At 36.4% G+C, this 21,130-nt stretch overlaps 1 protein-coding gene across 4 annotated transcripts in view; it reads right to left on the bottom strand.

The window, feature by feature from the left end:
* ANKS6 (ankyrin repeat and sterile alpha motif domain containing 6) overlaps positions 1–21,130 on the bottom strand; it is a 41,051-nt gene that overhangs the window by 7,653 nt on the left and 12,268 nt on the right. For all 4 annotated transcript variants that reach the window (XR_005955885.1, XR_005955886.1, XM_041476675.1 and 1 more), the window contains exons 6-15: positions 19,679–19,827; positions 13,810–14,020; positions 13,169–13,218; positions 11,960–12,163; positions 9,928–10,093; positions 9,125–9,294; positions 5,382–5,571; positions 3,892–4,008; positions 1,948–2,015; positions 552–668 (exon numbers count right to left, since the gene is read on the bottom strand). Coding sequence is in view for 2 of the 4 variants with exons in the window: in XM_041476675.1 (XP_041332609.1) it covers positions 552–668; positions 1,948–2,015; positions 3,892–4,008; positions 5,382–5,571; positions 9,125–9,294; positions 9,928–10,093; positions 11,960–12,163; positions 13,169–13,218; positions 13,810–14,020; positions 19,679–19,827 (1,442 nt within the window). In the remaining 2 variants the exon portion in view is untranslated. The remainder of the gene's footprint in view (positions 1–551; positions 669–1,947; positions 2,016–3,891; positions 4,009–5,381; positions 5,572–9,124; positions 9,295–9,927; positions 10,094–11,959; positions 12,164–13,168; positions 13,219–13,809; positions 14,021–19,678; positions 19,828–21,130) is intronic.

Below are 21,130 nucleotides of genomic sequence, written 5' to 3'. Positions count from 1 at the left end.
TGGACCTCAAATCTAAGAAAGCTGCTGAGAAGCATCAGCAAGCCTAATCAAAGACATGTTCCAGTATAAAATCCCTCTGGCAAGAGCACTGTTTACTGTACACCATTCTTAGCAAATTAGTTTATGTCGACATAAAATTCAAAGGCAATAAAAGTGTAAGAAACGAGAGAAAAGCTATTCACACAATCACAGAGGAATCAAAACCTTTATGTTAACCAAAGGACACCTTTCTTCTTCTACTGTATTCTCTAGCTGCACTGTTGCAGCCAGATGATTCTTTTTAGCACTGCTGAAATCAATATTCAGAAACTGCAAGATTGCTCATGTTTGCACGTAGCTTGTTCACTGGACTAGGAAAGAGTAATTGAAAGAGAATAGGAAGTGCCACAAAGGAAGACTTTTTACTAGTCAAATACATGAAACATTACATTTGAAAAAAATATTTTAGCTTTTCTAACTAACATCTGTAACTGAATTTCAAAATGTATGTTGTATTAATTTTATAAAAAAACTTTGAAATAATTCACTAAGTACAGTACTTTAAAATTTACCTTTCCTGCATTCAATTCAGAAATAGCTGCCAAAATTTGCTGCCTTGATCCATCTGTTTTAATACCCAACTCTTTCAGATCACCATCAGTAAGTGTGAGAAAAGCTTCCATATCCACCTGCATATTAAAAAAAAAAAAGAAATAAAAGAAAAAAAGGTAAGAAAAATTTACCTATGTGAAGATTCATTACTACAGGTTAAAAGTGGTTTGTTGGGGTTTTTTTAATTGCATAGATTTAATGTAAATATTGTGCAAAAATAATTTTTAATGAATTACCAGCACCAAATGGTACACAATTTACCACTCTGTTGTAAGGCTTCTAATCTGCTGTTAATCATTCAACTAATCATGATAGTACATCTAAAATATTAATGGATTTTTGGGTTTTTTCCATCAAGTTCTATTAATACAGAATATATAGTCTCCATAGAAATTCCTCTGCCTACAGTAGCAGCTACTTGAATATACGTAAGGCTTCTCTCTTTTCTTCATCCTTTCCCCCTAAGCATTTCTGGAACTTCAGAATATTGTGTTTACTTTTCCCGAGAAAAGCCTAGGTTTTGTTCATGTAACAGTTTTTATTATAACAACATATCCCTAAGGTTGTGATAAGAACAAACATCTGAAACTTTTCATATTGATTGAAAATATGAAAAGCCACACTAAGTATATTAATTTCTACACAATGTTCCCTTGCCTATCATGCAGAGGAACAATAATAACCCAATCTATTGTGATGCAGCTAAATTGTTCTGGGCTTGTGCTGAATTTTGAACTTTGTAGCAATGTCAACTTAGTGCACATCTATTCACTATCCTTTTCTTTGACCAAATAAACACACAGTATTTGCTCTCATCTGATCCTGCTTTAGCATTGTAATGAATTAATTTCACTTATTTTCAGCAACATTTCCTGACATTGCATCCTTCAGCAAGTCAATGTCACAGCTCTCATCTACTACGATGCCTACGCTCCCCAATTTAATTCTATTGCTTATGCACAGCAGATAAAGAAGATAAAGCAGACATCTCAGTGACTCACACCCTGCTGTTCTCCTTCTGAAAATGAGGTTCCAGCTGTGATTCCAGGGATGATACAGTATGTCCTATGAACTGTTTAGCCACGTTGGATAGAGACATATATAGAAAAAGCAGAGTGTAACAGCAGAGAGAAAAAAACCCCCTATGTATAGAAAAGCTGTAGGTTAAGTGTAAAAAGCTCTGCTAACTGCATTAGTCTGGAGAATGCCACAAATACCACTTGGTCCATGTTTCCTTTCTGCAACCAGGAATGGTTGTAGAACTTGACTCTGGATCAAAAATCTGAATGCCATGTCTTATACCCTACTTTCATTAAAACAGTAACAAAAAAAAAAGATCTTCTAGAAAAGACCTACCTCCTGTTCCTCAAATATAGGCTGATATTTCTCAAGTGACAATTTTTTAAGGATGCCAGTTAGCTCATCTGTAATAACAGAACAAAAAAAAAAAAAAAAGTCAACCCCATAGATTAGAAAATATTGTAATGATCTCAGCATTATAAACTGAAAATATGTATTAAAGCCTGTATTTCCCACAGTCATTTATGGTAAGAAAAAAAAAAACAACATTTATTCTCCATCAGAAATTGAAACATTGGCTTATTCTGTTCTCACCTACTTACATATACTGTAATTCCATCTAGTCTTACCTTGCTAGGATAAACACCGTTGTATTGCCCTTTCTACCTCATTAAAAGGATCTTACAAAACCAAACCAGTAAGGGCAACTAAGGCACTTCAATGCCTAAAATGCGAGTGCTTGGCCCCAGATGGCTGATCCAGATTGTGCAGGTTACACAGCAGAACTCCTCAAGCAGGCGAGGAACTGAAAGGCATATTTCTGTGTCATCATCCAGGAAGGCAAAGTGTAGAGCAAGCAACTACACACCTGCTCATTCAAAACACTGATACAGCACAGGTCTTTCTGAACCCTCTTCTCCTTACATGCCCAATATCCAGGCATCCTGAACACAGACAGCTGAAGCCCAGCTAAGATGAAAACTGGACAGAATTTAAGTTTTACAAGCTCACCTTCCAAGGCTAAGAGCACTGAATATTGTCTTTGCTCCAAAAGCCTAAGGAAATTAAATGTTGCAGGACCTGACAGTGACTCTTCCCACACATTTAAAATGTGATTAGCTAAAAAGCATTAAGTGCACTTTCTGAATAACCTGACATTACCTCTCTTAATTACACATTACATCTCTCAGCTGAAGTTTTCTTTTTATTACTTTGCTGTCACGAGTAACTAACTGTTTTTTCCCCTTAAGTACCTAAGGGGTCAGTTAAACTAAGTAGTCAAAGTCAATATGAAGAACATTAATTATTACATTATAAAACAAGACTATATTTAATATTCTGCATATAAACTCACTTTCATTTTAAAGATACCACTAGTCCTTTATCAAATATACTTTGTTTTAATCTATTTCACTTCTTTGTCTTTTGACCTTCTTTTTTCTTTCATCATCACTGGAAACATGAAAGAGAATCTCATATTCTAAGCTTCTCAAGAGACATCGAGTACCTTGACATAAACAGAACTCTGTGTACTATTTTGGAAGACTTCTTTACATAGGAGAGTCCACGGATAACTGAAGAGAAAAATTCTAGTTGAGTCTTATTTTCTGCTAGGGTTTTGTTGTGTTTTATGTTTTTACTTTAAATTCAACTAACTTGCTATGCCTAACAAGATTTGCAGAAGTTGACATGGTCTCAGACTAAAGCTTTAGTACCCTGACATTAATCCATGGGAAAATGCAATCAGTCTTAAAAACGTATATCCTTATTGTTTGATGAAAAATGTCATCTTAGAGAAAGAAAACAGAATTCTCATTAGACGACCTTTAAGTACATTATTAACATTTTTTTTATAGGTTGTTAGTTACCCTAACTCATTTTTCATTGTGCTGGTATGATTAGAACTGTAGGCCATGATATGGGAAAAAACTTTCAGGGTATCTGAGCTCAGTCTTGTTGTCATAAAGAACTGTAACACCAAACACCTTTCACACACAGAGAACACTTTCAGGTGTAGGCCCTTCATGTTTCCTCTTCCTCTACTCCTCTTCCAGCTCCTGTACTATTACTCTAAGGCTGAACAAAACCTGAAACCACTCAGTTTTACAACTCTTACTTAACATGTTTGTCCTGTGCTTTACCACTCTATTTGTTATACACTTGTCTCCTTATCTCCATGCCAGGAGCAAGCTAAGGTTCTTGGAGCTCTTACTGCTTTTGCCATGTTACTCCTGTTTAGCACCTCCTTTCTACTATTCTATAGCAGTAAGGTAAGATTACCTTTTTCCAAGTTTTCAGAGCCCTCTTTTACTCTCACATGGTTTCGTCTTTCATAATTCTCCACATCACTGGCTCTCAGAATAGGGCCAAGTTGTTGATGGTCCATCAAATGGTTGCCTAAAAAGAAACAAAAACATCTCTAAATGCTGCTGCCTACTGTTCCTTCATAGTAACAGTCAATGTAAATCAATTTTCTTACTCATTTAAGTTCACTTGAAAGAAAAGTTTACACTGCAGACCTTCTGTACTTATTCTTCTGATTACTGCTTGGCATATCAGCACTTGTACTGCTGCTGCTGAATCAAACATCAGTAAGAGAAGCCCTGGAATTAAAGGAGCACTCAACTACAAAAGCTTATAACATAATGAACCCAGAGCTACTTGGGTTTCTGACAAACAATCTCTGCCACAGGGAACTCACAGTATCCTGGCATTAGTGCACAGTCACAAAACCAAGCTTCACTGAGTGAGATGAGAGCAGCTGATGGCTTGGGGAATTTGCTTCATTATCTAACAGTGAGCTCTCTTAATTGTATGCATCTCTAAATCAGCAAAACTTGTATTAGCACGATCTCATTATAAAATGGCACTAAACATGAAAGGATTTGCTCCAACAGTCACTAGAATATGTTACAGCTAAGCCATAAGAAGAGGACAGAAAGAAGGTCAAGTATCACCTGTCTTCAGCGTCAAATGGAATTAGTGTTAATGGACAAAGCTGGCATAAGTGAAAATAAACCAAAATCAATAGAGATAATTTCAGAAAAAAACAAAAATAGTACAAAGTGCCTTCATTCCTTATTTAAAAGGTTCTAACTCATGCTATTTTCTTCACTTTTTTTGTGATATTTACAAGAGAAAACAAAGTTATTGATACCCTGTTTCCAATGCAGTAAAATGACTTCTAAAAAGCTGTAATCTAGATGTAAAAGCCTAATTTAAAAGATACTAATCTAACTGGAAAGAAAAGTAATAACATCATCATTCTTTCTTAGGACTTTAAGTTAAAAAGAGGTTGTAATAAGGTTATTTTCACAATTCAGAAAGATAAATGCACTACAGCTCTTAACTTCATGTAGCTATGACTTGCTATGGATGAAAAATGTTATCTGTAGTGATGTGCTTCTCTGCATTTACTAATAAAATCTAGTGTGAAGAAAGGCATTTTGTACCCTCAGCAAAGGGTGAAAAATAGGACTTAAGCCATGAAGGGGGGAAAATGTGGCCACGTAGGAGAGGCCAACCTACATATTCTATGCTAGCTTTGACGTGATAACAGTCTCTCTGTAAATGGAAAGAAACACAGGTTTTGGGAGAGAAAAAGGCAGTTTGTGCAGGAATGCCAATCTCACTGTAAGAAACACCACAATATATTCTAGAAAGAAGGGAGACCACACTCTCATGAAGATACACACTAGTCCAGTACAGTTGTAGCTTTAAACACGTAGTATTGTCAATGAATTAATCTGTAATTGCAGTGAGGTACTCACCATCCTCTGTAATAGTACCACTGCTGGAGCCATTGCTCTTGGCATGTCTGTGAGAAGAAGAGACAGAAGACTCTGCGTTTTGAACCTTAGGAGATGGGGAAGGTGATGGAGAAGGTGTGAGAGTTGGTGATGTGCTTTTAGATGTAGATGAAGTCCCAGATGGAGGTCTTTTGTTCATCTCCAGTTTTTGCTGCAGTTAATGATACAATAATTTGAGTTAAAAAATAATCACAAAAATGTTCACCTATACATGATGCTTCGACATTATTTAAGTTGTGTATCATTTCTGAGAGCATGTAGTCACAATGAGAAATTACTGCTTGACCTATATTAAAATCATAGAAGCAATAGTGATTTTATCCCAGATTAAAGTCTCTCTCCTCAAAATTATCAAGAAAAATACATTTATTAAGGCTGTAATTTTGTAATAGGAAAATTATTTCTTGTGAAGAAACACTGCCCACAAGCACTATAATTTTTCTTTTTCTAAAAGGACTATCTTGGTTTAAGTACAGGTGGCACCTATGCATCACACAGTCTCTCACTCGCCTCCCCACCTCCCTTGGAATGTGCAGAAGCAAAGTAAAACTTGCATTAGAAATAAAAACAGTTTAATAACAGAAACAAAGTAAACTACTTTGACTTGAAAATAGGGATTTTCATTCATAGATTTAAGTCTCAATTAAAGATTTTGAAAACATATGAGATGCTAATTTAAAGTAGCACTTCATGCTGGATTAACCAGAAACATGTAGCAAGCACAAAGTAAATTCTGGGCACATTAAACCCCTCTCTGAACTGGAATGGAAGTTTCCAGCCAACCCACAAATTTATTATTACCTAACAGGAGTCAAGTGATTTATTAATAATTTAGCAAATATTTAATACATTTGTAGCCATGGAAAACAGGAAAATACATGAGTTAAAATGGGTAATAAGAATATATATATATGTACACATATCAACAGTCTTTTACAAAAACCATCAATGCACCTCATGTCCTAAAATCTTTGCGCTACATATACATTTTGATGTCTGCACTGTATGACCCAAAAAGAAGGTGATTTTTTACTGGATTCCTGAATTCAGAGTTTAAATACCTTTTGCACTCAGGCTTCACAACAAACTGGTTAAAAAATTGACCTAGGTAACAATGCAAGAAATGAGAACAACAGTGGTTCCTGTCTTTACAATTTTGCTTCTGTCCTGTGACATAAATGGAACATTTCTAGTTAATTAAAAAGATGCAGATTTAAAAGATAAAACTCACTTGAGTGGTAACATTCTTCCATTACTCTATCCTATGTCAGAATGTAATACTTCCTTAGCCCTGCACTGAATTGACTAGAAGTAATGTAGTACGATACAAACTTGAGAGCTCCTTGAAGAGCATAATGAACTCATTTCAACTTTCTCTCCCAAATTTCCATCTAAATTGTTATTGGCCATTTGCATTGCAGAATGGCCTTCTCTCCCTAGCACACTGAGTGCATTTATTTAATTACATTATTCTGTAAAATGTTATTAATTTTTTTCTTTTCCTTTCTTTAAAGCTTGCACCATCTCACCCCTCACAGGTAAGTTTTGCAAAATTGATCAGTGTAGTATCATTTATTAGATCATTTTTAGATCAGCTATTTCCAAGTTTAGACAGCATGATTCTAATGGGAGGACACAAGCTATTCCTCAATGGATACAGACATTAAATTTCCATCATTTACATTGTGATTACAATAACACACTGCTAGACTTTGCAGCCAGTGTGGATCCATATTTGATTGTGTTCTTCCACCAGGAATCTCCAAAAATCACCTCAGTTGTGTGATACATGAATAACTGTAGTGAGATCCACACTATGACATGTTTTGTTACTGGTGGATAGAAGGAAACTCATCTAGACATCTAAGCCAAGAGCACTGAAAAAAGACTGTTGGCTTTCCAAAACAGTGGCATAAATGTTGTTTAAAAATCTTTTCAACGGTACAAAGAACAGCCTTTCCAGAAGACATTCTGCAACACACTGCACTTCTCTACTCTTTTATCCTCTAATGTATCCCACTGTGAGTAGAAACAGTAGTTAAACTTCTTAGTGGCAGCATTGTAGCAACGAAAGGCCAAGGGATCTGCAGCTCAAAGCTCACAGGCACAGGTATTATCACTTGGTGGGATGATTAATATAACTGGAGAAAAATGAGACTTTTGAGGGGTACACAAGGAGCTCTTCTGAAATTATTTCCAAGTTAAAAACAAGCTGAGAGGACATGCTGAGAGTTTAATTAAAACATACTGGCCAGACCACCTCTGAAAGAAAAAGCATTGGATAGCTGCACTGCAGACAAGACTTTAATGAGGGAAGAGGATGATAAAGGGGCTTTGTCTACAGGAAAAAGAGATGGATCATTTATAACTCAGGGAGCAGTTACACAGGATAGAAACGGAGCAAAGATTACCATATGCCAAAGAATTGGTATAAATCCTCAGACTCTGGTGGTCCAGGCCGAGTTAGAAATTTTAGCTCCAAATCTCATCTTTGAAAAGTAACAAGTAGCTCCTCCAGAATCAGGACTGACATATCAGAGACAAGGTGACTATTCATGAAAACTGTTTCAGCATTGGTAGTTGCACCTTTTCTTTTTTGGATTTTTGTTCTCCAGAAATTTCCATGTAATTTCTGAACAACTGTGCAATTTCATTTATCATTTTTATGTACTGATTAAATATAAATATTGTGTACTGTTGCCATATAAGACATCACAGAATGAGATTGCAAAAGTATTAATTTTATACTCTGGTCATTTTTGTTTCCTCAGGTAAAATTTGAAGAATCTACTGAAAGATGCAAAAAAAGCAAAACAAAACAAACGCTTGGAGATTACATAAGCGAAAGTTGGAGAAATGTTGCTCTTGCTCATGTATTCTAACATTTCCAGAATATCAGGCATTAGAACATAAACCCGAAATTTTGTGTTTTCCTTCTCTTGCTCTCTGAAATGCAATGTTTCTTTAAGTAAATAAACCCATCAATTTCTCAACAGAATGTCACATCTTGTGTTATGATGCTGCTTTCTAGTTTGTGTCTCTGCAGATCTTGAAGATTTAAAATCTTAACTATCAAAAATGTTGTACAAAGCAGTTAAGAACTTCAAAGTATGTGAACAAAAATGTGCAGGTCTGAGAGCAAAGCTATTCCAGGGAATTGACAAGTAAGTCAGCACAGACAGTACGGCCTCAGGAGCAAAACCTGACTTTGGTGATGACCTACTGTTTAAAAATACCACCAGTGGAGCAGACTGGTTATGTGCATATTGTTGTAGTCACCATATCCTGGTACAAATTATGTCACACTCTGCATTCAGGTTGAGCCTTTGAAGGGAAACTAGCTAGAGAAACTAACTATACCACTTCAGGGTAAAATCCAGGAATAACTAACATAAAACACTGTATCTAGTCCATAGAAAGAAATAATGAGAAACCATAATAGTGCAGATCTACTCTAAAATCAAGCATTACATTTACTTTTTTTTAAAAAATAGAGTGAAATTAATAATGAATCAAAATCATGTTTTATTATTAGATTTCATCCTCTGTGGACTTAAAAGTAAGGTTTGTAGAGCTGAAAAGCTTCCACTAACATAGCAAGTGTTCATTCTTTTTTGGCTGTGCAATGCTGTGCGCCAGCCACCCATGACTGAGATATGACCTATTAGCCAATTTGGAGTGCAAAATTTTACATTTCCCATTACCTTTACAACATGTCCATTGCCAACATTCTGAGCACACTGCAAATCTGACACAGTAGATGAAGGAGTTGACTGGACTGGACTATGCTGCTGGCTGGGTTTCTGTTCAGGTAAGCCTGCTGCTTTTCTTCTTTGGGCTGCAATCTGAGATAAAACATTATCTGCACTGCCACCTAGAACAAAAACCAAAATTAACTCAGTAAAGGAAACCATAATTTTGAAATGCTTTTTAACTCTCAAACATTCACTTTCATTTAAAAACTGACAGAGACAATTGCAAGGTTCAGCTCTCTCCAGCAGCTTGCAGAATAAAAAAAAGAAATCAGTAGCAGAAGAGGGAAGCCAGCCCTGTCTACACACACAGAGCTGACTTTCATACCCTTTGACATAGTTTTCATAAGCCACTTGACAACATTGTCTTCAGCAACTACCAGGTACAATGCCTGCAGCTTTGGTTTTAATTGAAAACTGTTTTTTATTTCAAACAAAAAGTAAGCAACAGGCATAAGAGTCAGCTCTATGACATGCATGGTGCAATGAGCCAGCATCCACCTGATCCACCACAGGAGGATCCAGTAAAATCTGCATGAGATGGGCTGACCACTGAGACTTCTGTAACAGATATGAGGCTCTTCCCTTATGTAGGTGTTTGAAGTCCGATCCTGTGTGTGCTGAACTTACAGAAGCTTTTCTTCTACAGTGGTAGGAAAAGAACTCAGAAAAGGTTTAGTATCTTCTACCATCATCACAAACACTGATTTTTTAACTGAATCAGATACAAATTACTTTCTTATTAAAAATGGTACCTGATCTGTTATGCAGTTCTCCTCCATGCCTGTTAATTCCTGCAATGTTATTAGATCCACCAGAAGAATGGGGAGAATGGTTGAAGTTATTGGAATTTGAAGGAGATGCTGGTCTTCTTGCAAATGTTGGTAATTTGACTGGTCTAGTACCTTTGCTAACAGATGTCTGGAACACAAGATGAAAAATAATTTGTTCTTTCTTGATTGAGAAAACTCAAGAGCAAACTTCAATTGCTATTTTATTTATCCCAAGTTCTGAAACTTGCACTGAAGAACAAGGGGGATATCAGAAAGAATCTTATTCTACATATACATATATACTGAATATATACTTATATAAATATATATATATACACTATATACATATATACTGAATACATTTATTCAATGAAATAAATGACACCACATTAAGCCATTAATTCTTCTTAATCTTTGGCCAACAAAAATGATCATATATGATGCACCTGATATATGATATACACAGTATTATGAGCAGTGGGGAAGAAAAAAAATTATCACATAGGAAATTTCTTTCTGGCAGAATCCTGGCTTTGTCTCTCCCATCTTACAAAATAGCTACCACCTTCCCATCCATCATATCTTTGTTTCTTACAAACTAAGCTTCAAGAAGTGATATAAATTTTCTCTCCACCAGTTTAATTTCTATATTCTCTGCAATCTGAACAGCCAGCTGCACCACTTTATTGAGTTTTATTAAGTGAGGCACTACTGATCTAGCTATACACTATCCAAATCTTCAACCACATTCCCCTTCATTTCTTTTGCTTTTACACATTGGCCACTGCCAGCCACTTCACATATGAGCTTTTGCAGCTCAGCTTTTTAATGTTTCTTATTCTGTTTCTCAAAACACTTCTTCCATCTCCGACTAACTGTTTCCCTCCTTCCCATACCTTCAGCAAGACCCTTCTTTCCTCACAGAAGGACTGACGGCTAGTCCTCCCCTACTTTCCCTGCTCCTCACTTTATATACATGCCAATTATCCAGTTATGTTACTACAACCATCTTTTTTGGGGTGATAAACACATGCCTTCCTGTTCTGTCACTTTCCTTACACTGCCTTATTCCACCTAAATCACCTCTACTGGTATTAAGCTAGTGTCCACATCAAAAAAGGAAAGAGGAAAAAAATTCCTCCTAAATGTCTTCACTGTCCCATGTCTAAAACTGACATTGAAACACAGTTCTGGACTGGTCTTCTCTACATCTAGTTATTACAGTCTACAGTTAAGGGAGTAAGCACTTCTCCTTTTTCTCCAACCATGAAAGAGTAGGCTGTCAAGGTTGTTTCATTTCCTATCTCAAGACAAACCACCTATTTTTCTCTTGGTTTGCATTTTCACTGAAAACACTGCAGAATCAGGCAAGCTCCTTCTATGTAAAACCAGAAATAATCAAGATTTTTTCCAGTTTTACAGTACTTCCAATTTAAAGCTGAGTGCCTTCAAGCCCACTTGATCATTACTAGCTACAATTTTATCTGTTGCTAATCTTTCAGAATATTATGTCTGTATATTGGTCTTACTGATATTTCTTCCCTCCTGCTCAGTTCCTAAAAATTGAGCAATTTCCATTCTTTTTTACTGTCCCTAGTCTTTTTTCAAATCAGAGCAGTTTCTACCACACTGTTGATGGTTCTGGTTAACAGAAAAAAAAAAAAAAAAAAAAAAAAAAACAACCACCAAAAAACAACCAAAAAAACCCAAAACCACAACAAACAAACAAAGCAACCCCCAACACAACAAATAACCATACAAAATCAATAACCCCCTCAAAACCAAACAAAATAAAAAAAAACAATTCTGTATGTTGTTTCACTTCATACAGAACTTTTGTTTCATTATGTTCCTTCCATACAGATGTGCATTCTTCCTAAGCAGCACTGCTTAAATGGACAAGCCATTGCTGAAACAGTGGGTTAAAAGTACTTCTAATCAGAAACAGAGCGGCTCACCAGCCAACAGGGCCAGGGCATAACACAGTATTTTCATACACATTTAGTTTGCTTACTATATCAGAGTTCCCACTGCTGTTAAAATCGTGCTTGACTGCTCTCTGTGGCCAGGCAGTTCTCATCTGTTCAGCTTTGCCATCTTTGCTGAGTCTGGTTCGGTCAGAATTCCAAAGCTCAAAGCTTGAGGGTGGTAAGAAAGGTGGTATCACTGCTTTGAGCTTATCACTGGGCAGCCTGGTAAATGGAGCAGTACTCCTCAGCTGAGAGAGGGGAACAAAGAAAAGGTGGGGGGAAAGAGTCACTTCTTAACCAAGTTTACTGGGACCTGGTGATGTGTTTCAAAATACTAAGTTAAGCAAAAATATGAAAACGCATTTAAACAGAAGAGAAATGAGACATAAATGTACTATTTGAGGAGAAGTACAACACATAATACCAAGAGAGAAAAACCAATGAACATTGTGGCACCCCCCAGTATTATGCTTATTCATTTGATGTAATGAATATAGCTCATTAAGTGGCAGAAACTGTCTCTTTCTATACTGAGCTAAATATTGCTCAAGTTGACTTTCACAAGAATAACAACCAATTTCCAAAGAAATAACAATGTAGTCCTCTCTGTACTCCCAGACAGGATGACTGGAAACAGCAACTGCATGTTCCTGCTGTATGTGTACTGCAGAAAGAGATAAAAACACAACTGATTTTGCTCCCTGGAATTCTGTCAGTCAGTCATATCAAAAGTTCTTACAAAAGAACTCAAACTTCTTACAAAAGAACATAAAGATAATAACCAGCCAAATTTAATGACATCACCAGGGAGTAAGCTGCAGGGGAATATAAAGCAAGAACATAACAAAAGAAGAAATAGAATAACACAAATACACCTCCCAAATGAAGTATTTCACCATTGCCTCTACTAGTAATTTCACACTTTGTACCATGTTCCATCCATATTTTCCTCACTTCATACTGCTTGTCAGCAACTAAGCAGCCGCTCCATCTGTTTTACTACTTCATTGCTGATCAAACAAAGGTATGGGTAACTCTTGAAAGAGGTCAGTACAGCTTCCATATCACATTACTTTTAGTACTTTCTAGTCTAAGAACTACTGGTATATCAAAGCCTATCAGTTCATATCTAGTGACTACAAACAAGCTCTTTTTCTAGAAGTGACTTGGACAGGAGGCAAAAAACTGTAAAAGTTATGGGAGCCACATGACCCTCTGAATTAGGCTGAAACACCAAGAACACTGCAACATACCATAGTTTTCAATAATTCATCGTCCTTTCCTCCTTTGACAGTGTTTGCACCTGAAAAATACACAAATTATGATTTATTGTTTACATGTTTCTACTTATGTTTCTAAGGCTAGCTCATTGTTTTTAAACAACCAACAGCTTTACCCTCAGTATGCACACAGTATGAGGATTTCCAGTGACACTCTCATACACCTCAGCTAAAGTTAAGTCATGTTTTACTCTGCATTGCAGACAGTGGGGGATTTTCATGGAGAGCTGTACAATTTCAGTATATGTGCTTTACAAACTGGGCTTTTCCAATTTTTTCTTTTCAGAATTATGTATTTATTTGCTTAAATAAATTGGTCTTCATTACATAAATTAGTTTATGGAAGATACCAATACTTTTCAGCGACCTGTCTTAATTTAATGGCATTTACTACAGAACAGTAACATGGTTATATTAGTATTTTCCTGCTTAAATGCTACTGCACTCACCATGATCAACAATGAGTACAAACACCTCTCTTCCTACAGACTACAATTATGTTACATTTTTTCACTTATATTAAGCTAAAGCAGAACTAAACCAATAAATCAGACATAATATCATCCTGACCACCCCACAAGAGCTCATTTCCCACAAGACAACTCTGCCTTTACCACTAGCTTTGTTGTTTGTGTTCCAAGCTGTAGCAGCATCAAGGTTTCCAGAGATGTCTGTATCACTCTGTGAGGCTACTTTAATAGTGGAACTTAATGATGGTTCAGTCTCATCCGGAAAAGGCACAAACTGATTAGAAGGAAATCCATGGCGCAATGTCTGAGTCAACTTCAGCTTGCGAAATCGATTGGACATTCTGCTCCACCAGGACTAAATTGAAAAGAAGACACAACCATTTAATTCCAACTAAAAGAAAAAAAAGATAAAAAGAGATGCATAATTAAGCAATCCTTACAGAAGCGATAATTTTACCAAAGACTTTTTGAAATAAGCTAAAAAGCAATATTAAAGTGGTTTGCAGATACCAACAGAATCCTTCAGTGTAATTTGCATGTGTAATAATTATCTCTTCCATTATTTTTTACCTGGAAAATATTTTAAAATGTTTTTCCACAATACCTGGAAGGCCAAAGTAGATAGAAGTATTAGAGCAATTTGAATAGGGAATTTTTGCAGCTACATAGAAAATATTTAATTTTCCATTCACTTCCAATTTCACCATTGATTTTTACTCTCTCTGGAATCAGTGAGTGGCATCACTATTTTCTTCTTTTTAGAGGTGTGCGTATGAGCTTATACAATATGCATCAAAGCTTCTTGCCTAGATTTTCAAAACCAGTCGCAAACCAGAAGAATTCTGATAGCATTTCTGTCAAACTAAAGACCCACAATCCATACAGTGCTGCTATACAGATAATTTAACCAGACTGGGAAGACTATAAACTGAAAAGGAGCAAGGCAAGGAAATAGCAGCTGTGAAAACAACATAAACCTTAGGACTATGTACCTATAACCTCCATCCATACAGATACCACATATGCGGAAACTGTTATGCAAAAGGATTTTGCTCAAAATGAAGTTTATTCAAATATTCACAGACTTCCACATTTTTACAGGCAGACAGTGCAAGTTGCTTCAAGTTTTCAGCAAGATATTTCTCTGGACTATACAAAACCTATGCCATTTGCACCAAAAATTACGTAGCTTCTAGGTGAATCAGATTGTAAGTACCTTCTGATTGTTTTTTAGTAAAGTTTCTTCTTCTCTTTCTGGAAGACTTTTTTAAAAAACTAATGTTAAACTAACAACACTTCATCAGGGTAGCTTTAGGTGATAGCAAATTCAGGTAACAACCCCTTCTCACAATACATATTCTTCTCTCTTCTTGGCATTTAATATTTTTCAACTACTCACTGATATATGTCTTTGCAACTTTTTTATACTTATCCTCTACATATTAATACTTGTAGCAGAAGACCATTAAAAACATTTTAGATCTGCACAGAGCATTAGTAATGTATAGAGTTCTCAGACCTCTGTATCTCTTTACTGTCACAACTAATAAAGATTTCCATTACTTTCAGCAACAAAGATCTGATGAAAAAAGGCAAGCGAGACAAATAGCTCTGAGAAAGCAATAAAACCCACAGTTCAGCATTTATTCACCTTCCAAAAGGAACTGGAAGTTCATCTAGTTTTAACATAATGAGCTTACAAAAGAGAGTGCTTGCACTTCTTGGTTTTGGTCACTGAAGCTGCCTTGCTTTCTGTAAGAAAGATCACTTCTAACTGCCCATCATCTCTGTTACTCCTGCTCACAGTGCTTCTGCTCCCTGAATTCACACTCACACCACAAATTACCCCAAAATGGAGTAAATACATCCACAATGTTACCAGACAAAAACCACTGCTCTCTGGCAAGAAAGTAATGACACTGGAGAGGTTCATCTTGTCTACTAGTGTTCACAGTACGATGGGCTGATCTCTGGAGTTTTTAGTTTGCTGTTGTAGGAGTTTGCAGCCTCTCCATATACCCCTACCACATCACACATGTAACGAAGCTGTAATAAAGGGCTTTAAATAGACTGAGGCATTCAAGTAAAAAAAAATCGTTTCTGGTTAAAAATAGTGTCTAAAAAAAGGCTGAAATCTAGCAGTAATGGAAGAAGGCAACAGTTTCAAAGAACTAGAAAAATGATGTTGCCATTTCAGAAATACCTCAGACATTTGTAACAATGCTAGGAATAAAAGAGTAAGGGGGAGAACTGGAAATCTCTGCTGTCAAACAATTTAAATCTAAAGTAGAAACTGAATGTGGTAATTCACACTGCTCTAATACTGACAATGAGAGTGTAAATGCCTGAAGAAGAACAAGCAGGAAGAAAAAAAAAAAATATAAATTTTTTGCATATGGAAAAGGGACAAGTTTGGTTTTGAGGCTGTTGGGAGGAAAGGGTTAAAATCAAACAGGAGAATAGAAGGCTTCCTGCTCAGTGACCTTTCAGCTGGGAATGCTAAAAATGTAGGTGTGGAAAACTCCATTTATTAGCCTAGTGTGTTCATCCTCTGCCTGACTGGAGAAGCAGAATTCCCATGTAGAGGTAACACACTCAAAGCAACACCCGAAGCCTTCAGTTCTAGGATGAACTAACTAAACCCACTGGAGCCTGGGTCCCTGTGTGTCTCTGGCACCCAGCCTTGTTGTTGAGGTAACAAAATAAATCTTCTCCTTACATGTCAGCTGTGGCTTGGTGGTTGCCTAGGTTACCCACTTGTGTTGATTCACACAGAGGCCATGAGCAATGGTAAGAAACAAAGCAGTTAACAGTTCTTGCGTGATAGACGTGAAGAATGAGATCATTAATACCCACTATGTTATCAGCAGGTAAAGGCACAGGGGCCAATATTGCGCACTAATTATAAATAAAAGAAACACATCACAAAATAAAAAGTCTACTAGTTAAAGACAAAAGTGATCAAAGAAGAGGTGAGACTGAAAAGCATTTATTTTCTTTAAACTTTATAAGCAGCCTACTTGTAATCAGGTGTTTTAGTATGAGTACTTTAACAGGAGGAAGGCAGGAATATATGTGCATTTGCTTAACAGAGTATTTAAATGAGCTTACACAAATTAGAACCAGACAATATTGATTAAAATTACCCCAGGTTAATTATAGGCAACATGACCTCTGACTAAATATTGATTATCTTCACTAAAAAGTATGGAAGAAGTTACAGAAATCAGGCAAAAGGCAAATTACATACAATTACTGAAAAGGAAAAACTGACTGATTAAAATGCTTACCATGAAAAGGCATAACTGAAAAAACTTCATATGTCATCACAGCTCCTAAGTCACAGCCAGCATAGGTTTGTTGAAAATAAACTCTACCAAATGAATCTCCTTTTGACAGGGTAACCAGTCAAGTGAGCAGAAGGGAGGAAAAGCTGGAATGCAGCTTGACTTTATTAAAGCTTTTATTGCTATTTCATGTAGCATTCATCAAACACTTGAGAAAAATATGGTTCAAGTAAAATTAATAAAGGGAAAAGACCACAGCCAAAAAATGAGACAAATTGAGAATTATTTGATCTCAAACTGGGAGAAAATTTGTGCAATAGGTTTGGGAATGTTCACTAAAAACTGCAACAATGAAACACAACATATTTTTCTGCAGTCTATGGAAGACAACCATCTAGACAGTTTTGTAAGCACCTTTAACGCTCTAAATTTAAACACTGCCAAACTGACATTTTTCAGTAGAGGTCAAGCTGGCATGACAGAAGAAATCATGTGTACTAATGAAGGGAAAAAAAGCAAGGAACAAAGCAGGTGTACTAAAGAAAAAAAAATCAGTCACAACACAGCAGAAACTAAGTATAGATACACAGTGTTACTGCTGCTGCTGCTGCTGCAAAAAAAAAGGGAATTTCACTGGTAACAGAAAACACATCTGTGATGTAGTTTTTGTAGGCCACTAAGGGGTAATGTGACCTTGGTCAGAATCTCATCACTCATTTTAGAATCCTCATCTTGACAGATAACATACAAATTAGAAACAGTCTAAAGTTTAGGAATCAAAACATACAAACAAGGAAATTTGCATTAATCAATTTTGTTTAGACTAGAAAAAAAAAGACTGAATATTATAGTTCACTAAGTATTTATACAATTCTCATAAAAATGAAGGTGACCACTGAACAAGACGCAATCAATATAATGGGCAACAAAAGAAAAAAATTCAGAGTGAAAAAAATTCTGACCCAAAAAGGTACCAAGCAGTGGAATTGGGTGCTGATGGAGAAACCATGGGATATGGAAATCTTGTTCACCACAGTGAAAGAAGAGCGAACTGAACATCTGTCAAAGATGTTCTTGGCGTGTTTATTCTGTCTCCTGATGCTAAGGCAAGTAAGCCTCACGAATTCCCTCTCCTTCTCATATTTCCATGATCCTGCAGACCCCACACTCAGTCATTTGCACTGATCTAGACAAAAAATGCTGTACTGGCTGTTGCCATAAGTATCTTTCGTCTACAGTTCCAGCTCATCACTGAGCAGCTGTCCACATGGAAACACTGCTGCTACAAATTCCAGGAGAGGTCCACTCACCACAGCCCTCTCTTCACATGCTGGCCCAAAGAGACATGATTGTTATGACATTGCTCTCCAACCAGAAAATCTGAAAATATCATTTTTACCCTTTTTGAGTATTTGTAAGAAGAGTAAGACATGTAAGATACTAATGGTCAGACAGGCTGATTAGTAAAGCATTAAGAACTTCATGATGGAAGAACGGATTACATAAGCTTACAGGTTATATTTTTTATAGAACTATACAGAATACAATTTTTGCTGCAAAAAAGTTTGATTATGACTTGTAACTACGGTAATATTCTCTAGTTTTGAGGCCAAATATTTAAATATTCCAGAATTTGTGTGTTGTGTCAATAATTGTGTCTATATCCTTATCACTGGCAAATAGTTGGGGTTTTTGTCACCTCACAATCTTTTATGACCCTAATTCAAGCCTTCTTGTCATAACACTGCAAGGGTTGCAATCCAATCCATTGCTGATGGGTATTCCATAAAGCCAAAAGTTATTCTGACAATTTCCCATCTAACTCAAATAGCTCAGTCTAAATTGATAATGAAGTTGTGTCATATTGAATGATAGCATAATCATATGAAAACAACCACATGTTCCTTCATAGTTAAAACTGCAAAACAGATTTGAGCTGAAGCAGAACTTCAAATGGTCTTTAAAATTCATGTCAAAAATAGCCTGGAAATTAACATGACTTTTTTCAAGATCCTGGTAATATTTATACTTAAGGGACGACATCACGGACTCCAGGAAATTCTGAGGTACACCACACATACACCATAATGAAAGATTATTCACTAAATAAACTGATGCCCGGAAAAAGGCAACGACAACAAAACTAACTCTTCTTCCTTCTCTTTTGCAGTCAATGAAAGTTGAAGTATCTTTGTTTAGCTGGGATACACTTATTCTAACTCCATGTTGTTTCCTATTGGAACACCACCATTTTTGAGTTAAGGATACAGCATGCCAGATGACATGTAAGCCCGAAGTGCACGCTCCTCCACAACTCTTCATATTAAAATCTCTGCTATGATCTTTTTAGTTTTCAATGTCAATAGCCTGTTACCATTTATGGTTATGAAGGAGTCTACCCTCTGTCCAGATTTAAAAGCAAGATCATAATGGAAATTGAGTTCCAAACTTATGAACATGGTACCCTCCACTTAATCATGAGATTTCTAGGCACTGAAATGCTTCAATGCAAACTCTTCCCACTGCCTCGCCACCTGATGAAAAGGAAATTGAATATGTGGTATGCTCCACAAAACCAGAACACTGCCAACAAGGAATTCAGAAACACACACAGTTCCCCAACAAACCCAGTTACATATTAGATCCAAAACCCTTCTTAGCAATTGTTTTTTCTGTTTATACATTACAGGAATTAATGAGTTTTTATCAAGAATGAACACATTTACCTTTAGGCCTCCTTTGTCATCTGGCAACATTGGGACATTTAAGGATTGCCTACTTCTGGAACAAGGCAGAGATGATCTGTTGTTCAGTTTATTCTTGTCTTTATCTACTTGCATGCATGCTGATGCCAGTAGCCTTACAAGCTCTGTATCTAAAAGGAAGCAAATTAAGACAATGTTTGGCCTGTTTTGCTTTCCCAAATTAAAACCGATCCACTGACATTTTCCCTGTAAATCACATACCAGTAGCAATTGATCTACCTCTCAAACACAAAGCAGATGAACCCCCAAACCTTTCTTTCTTGATCTATTTTCCCATGTCTTCTCCCCACAATTTGGGCTGCAGTCTTATAATCTCTCTAAAGGTATTTATGAATGTAAATAAGCATACTACTCAGCTGGAATCAGTCATGTGTGACCAAGTGAACTGCCCTCTCTCATACTTTTTACAAGTTAAGAACAATATTGAGATGTTCCCTTTTCTCACCTGGCACAGTAGAGAGTAGAGAAAAATGAATATTCTTTCTTCAAGCGTAGGTTGCAGAAAAGAAGTTCGAAAGTAAATCCCAAAGAGAAAGAAGATGTTCAGCCTGGACAATGAAGGGACTAAAAAGAAATGGTAAGAAAAAAAGATGGACAAAAAAGAAGTAAGAAATAAAGTAAGACAGTAAGAGGATGAAAAAAGAACAAGCATGACAGGAGACAGGAAAGCAAAAAAAAAAATTCTGTAAATCTGCTTTTTGTACAGAAGTCAGGTAGGATTTTCAGAAAGGCATAGAAAACTGAACAAGAGAAAGAAGTAGCAAGACAAACTATTCTGTCACAGAAGTTAGTTCTAAAATAATTCTCTGTATTTATTGTCTAAAATGTTGTACTATTAATGATCTACTTTTGACATAGAAAACAATCTAGTAACCAAGACCACCATAATGTGTAAATTCAGAGCTTCATTAGCAGTAATGGGTTTTGGCTTCAGATAAATCAGTTCAGGTACCAAGGAAGGTTAACAATAACAAATTATAGATGTAAAACAAATTGTAACAAAAACTAAATGTGTTTCATTCAAGCCTCCCCAAAGTATGCTGTCTTGTCCTACAGCACTCCCACACAAACAACTTGAACCCTGAGGTGTGATTTATTCTCAGCCTTTACAGAACTAGCTGGAGGTTCAGCCAGGAGTTCCCTAGTTCTGTTCCTACTGGACCAGAACTCTCTTTTTCCTGTCCCTTTGCTGCTCTTTGTCAAGGGGCAATTTCTAGCTCCAGCTCATAGCTCTGAGCTAATGACACTACAGAATACCAGTGCCTCCACGATTAACTGCCACTCAGCTGGCTCTGGTGACACACAAGCACAGTTTTCAAGCATCTTCAGAACCAAAGGCAAGAGGAATGCACAAAATCTGTTATCCCATAAACTTATACATTCATCTAACCAATTAACTCAAACCCCACCACT

The sequence above is a fragment of the Pyrgilauda ruficollis genome, unplaced genomic scaffold, assembly GCF_017590135.1.
Source record: "Pyrgilauda ruficollis isolate IOZ18807 unplaced genomic scaffold, ASM1759013v1 scaffold39, whole genome shotgun sequence".
In the NCBI taxonomy this organism is placed as follows: Eukaryota; Metazoa; Chordata; class Aves; order Passeriformes; family Passeridae; genus Pyrgilauda; species Pyrgilauda ruficollis.
This window is presented reverse-complemented; position numbering and strand designations above follow the sequence as displayed.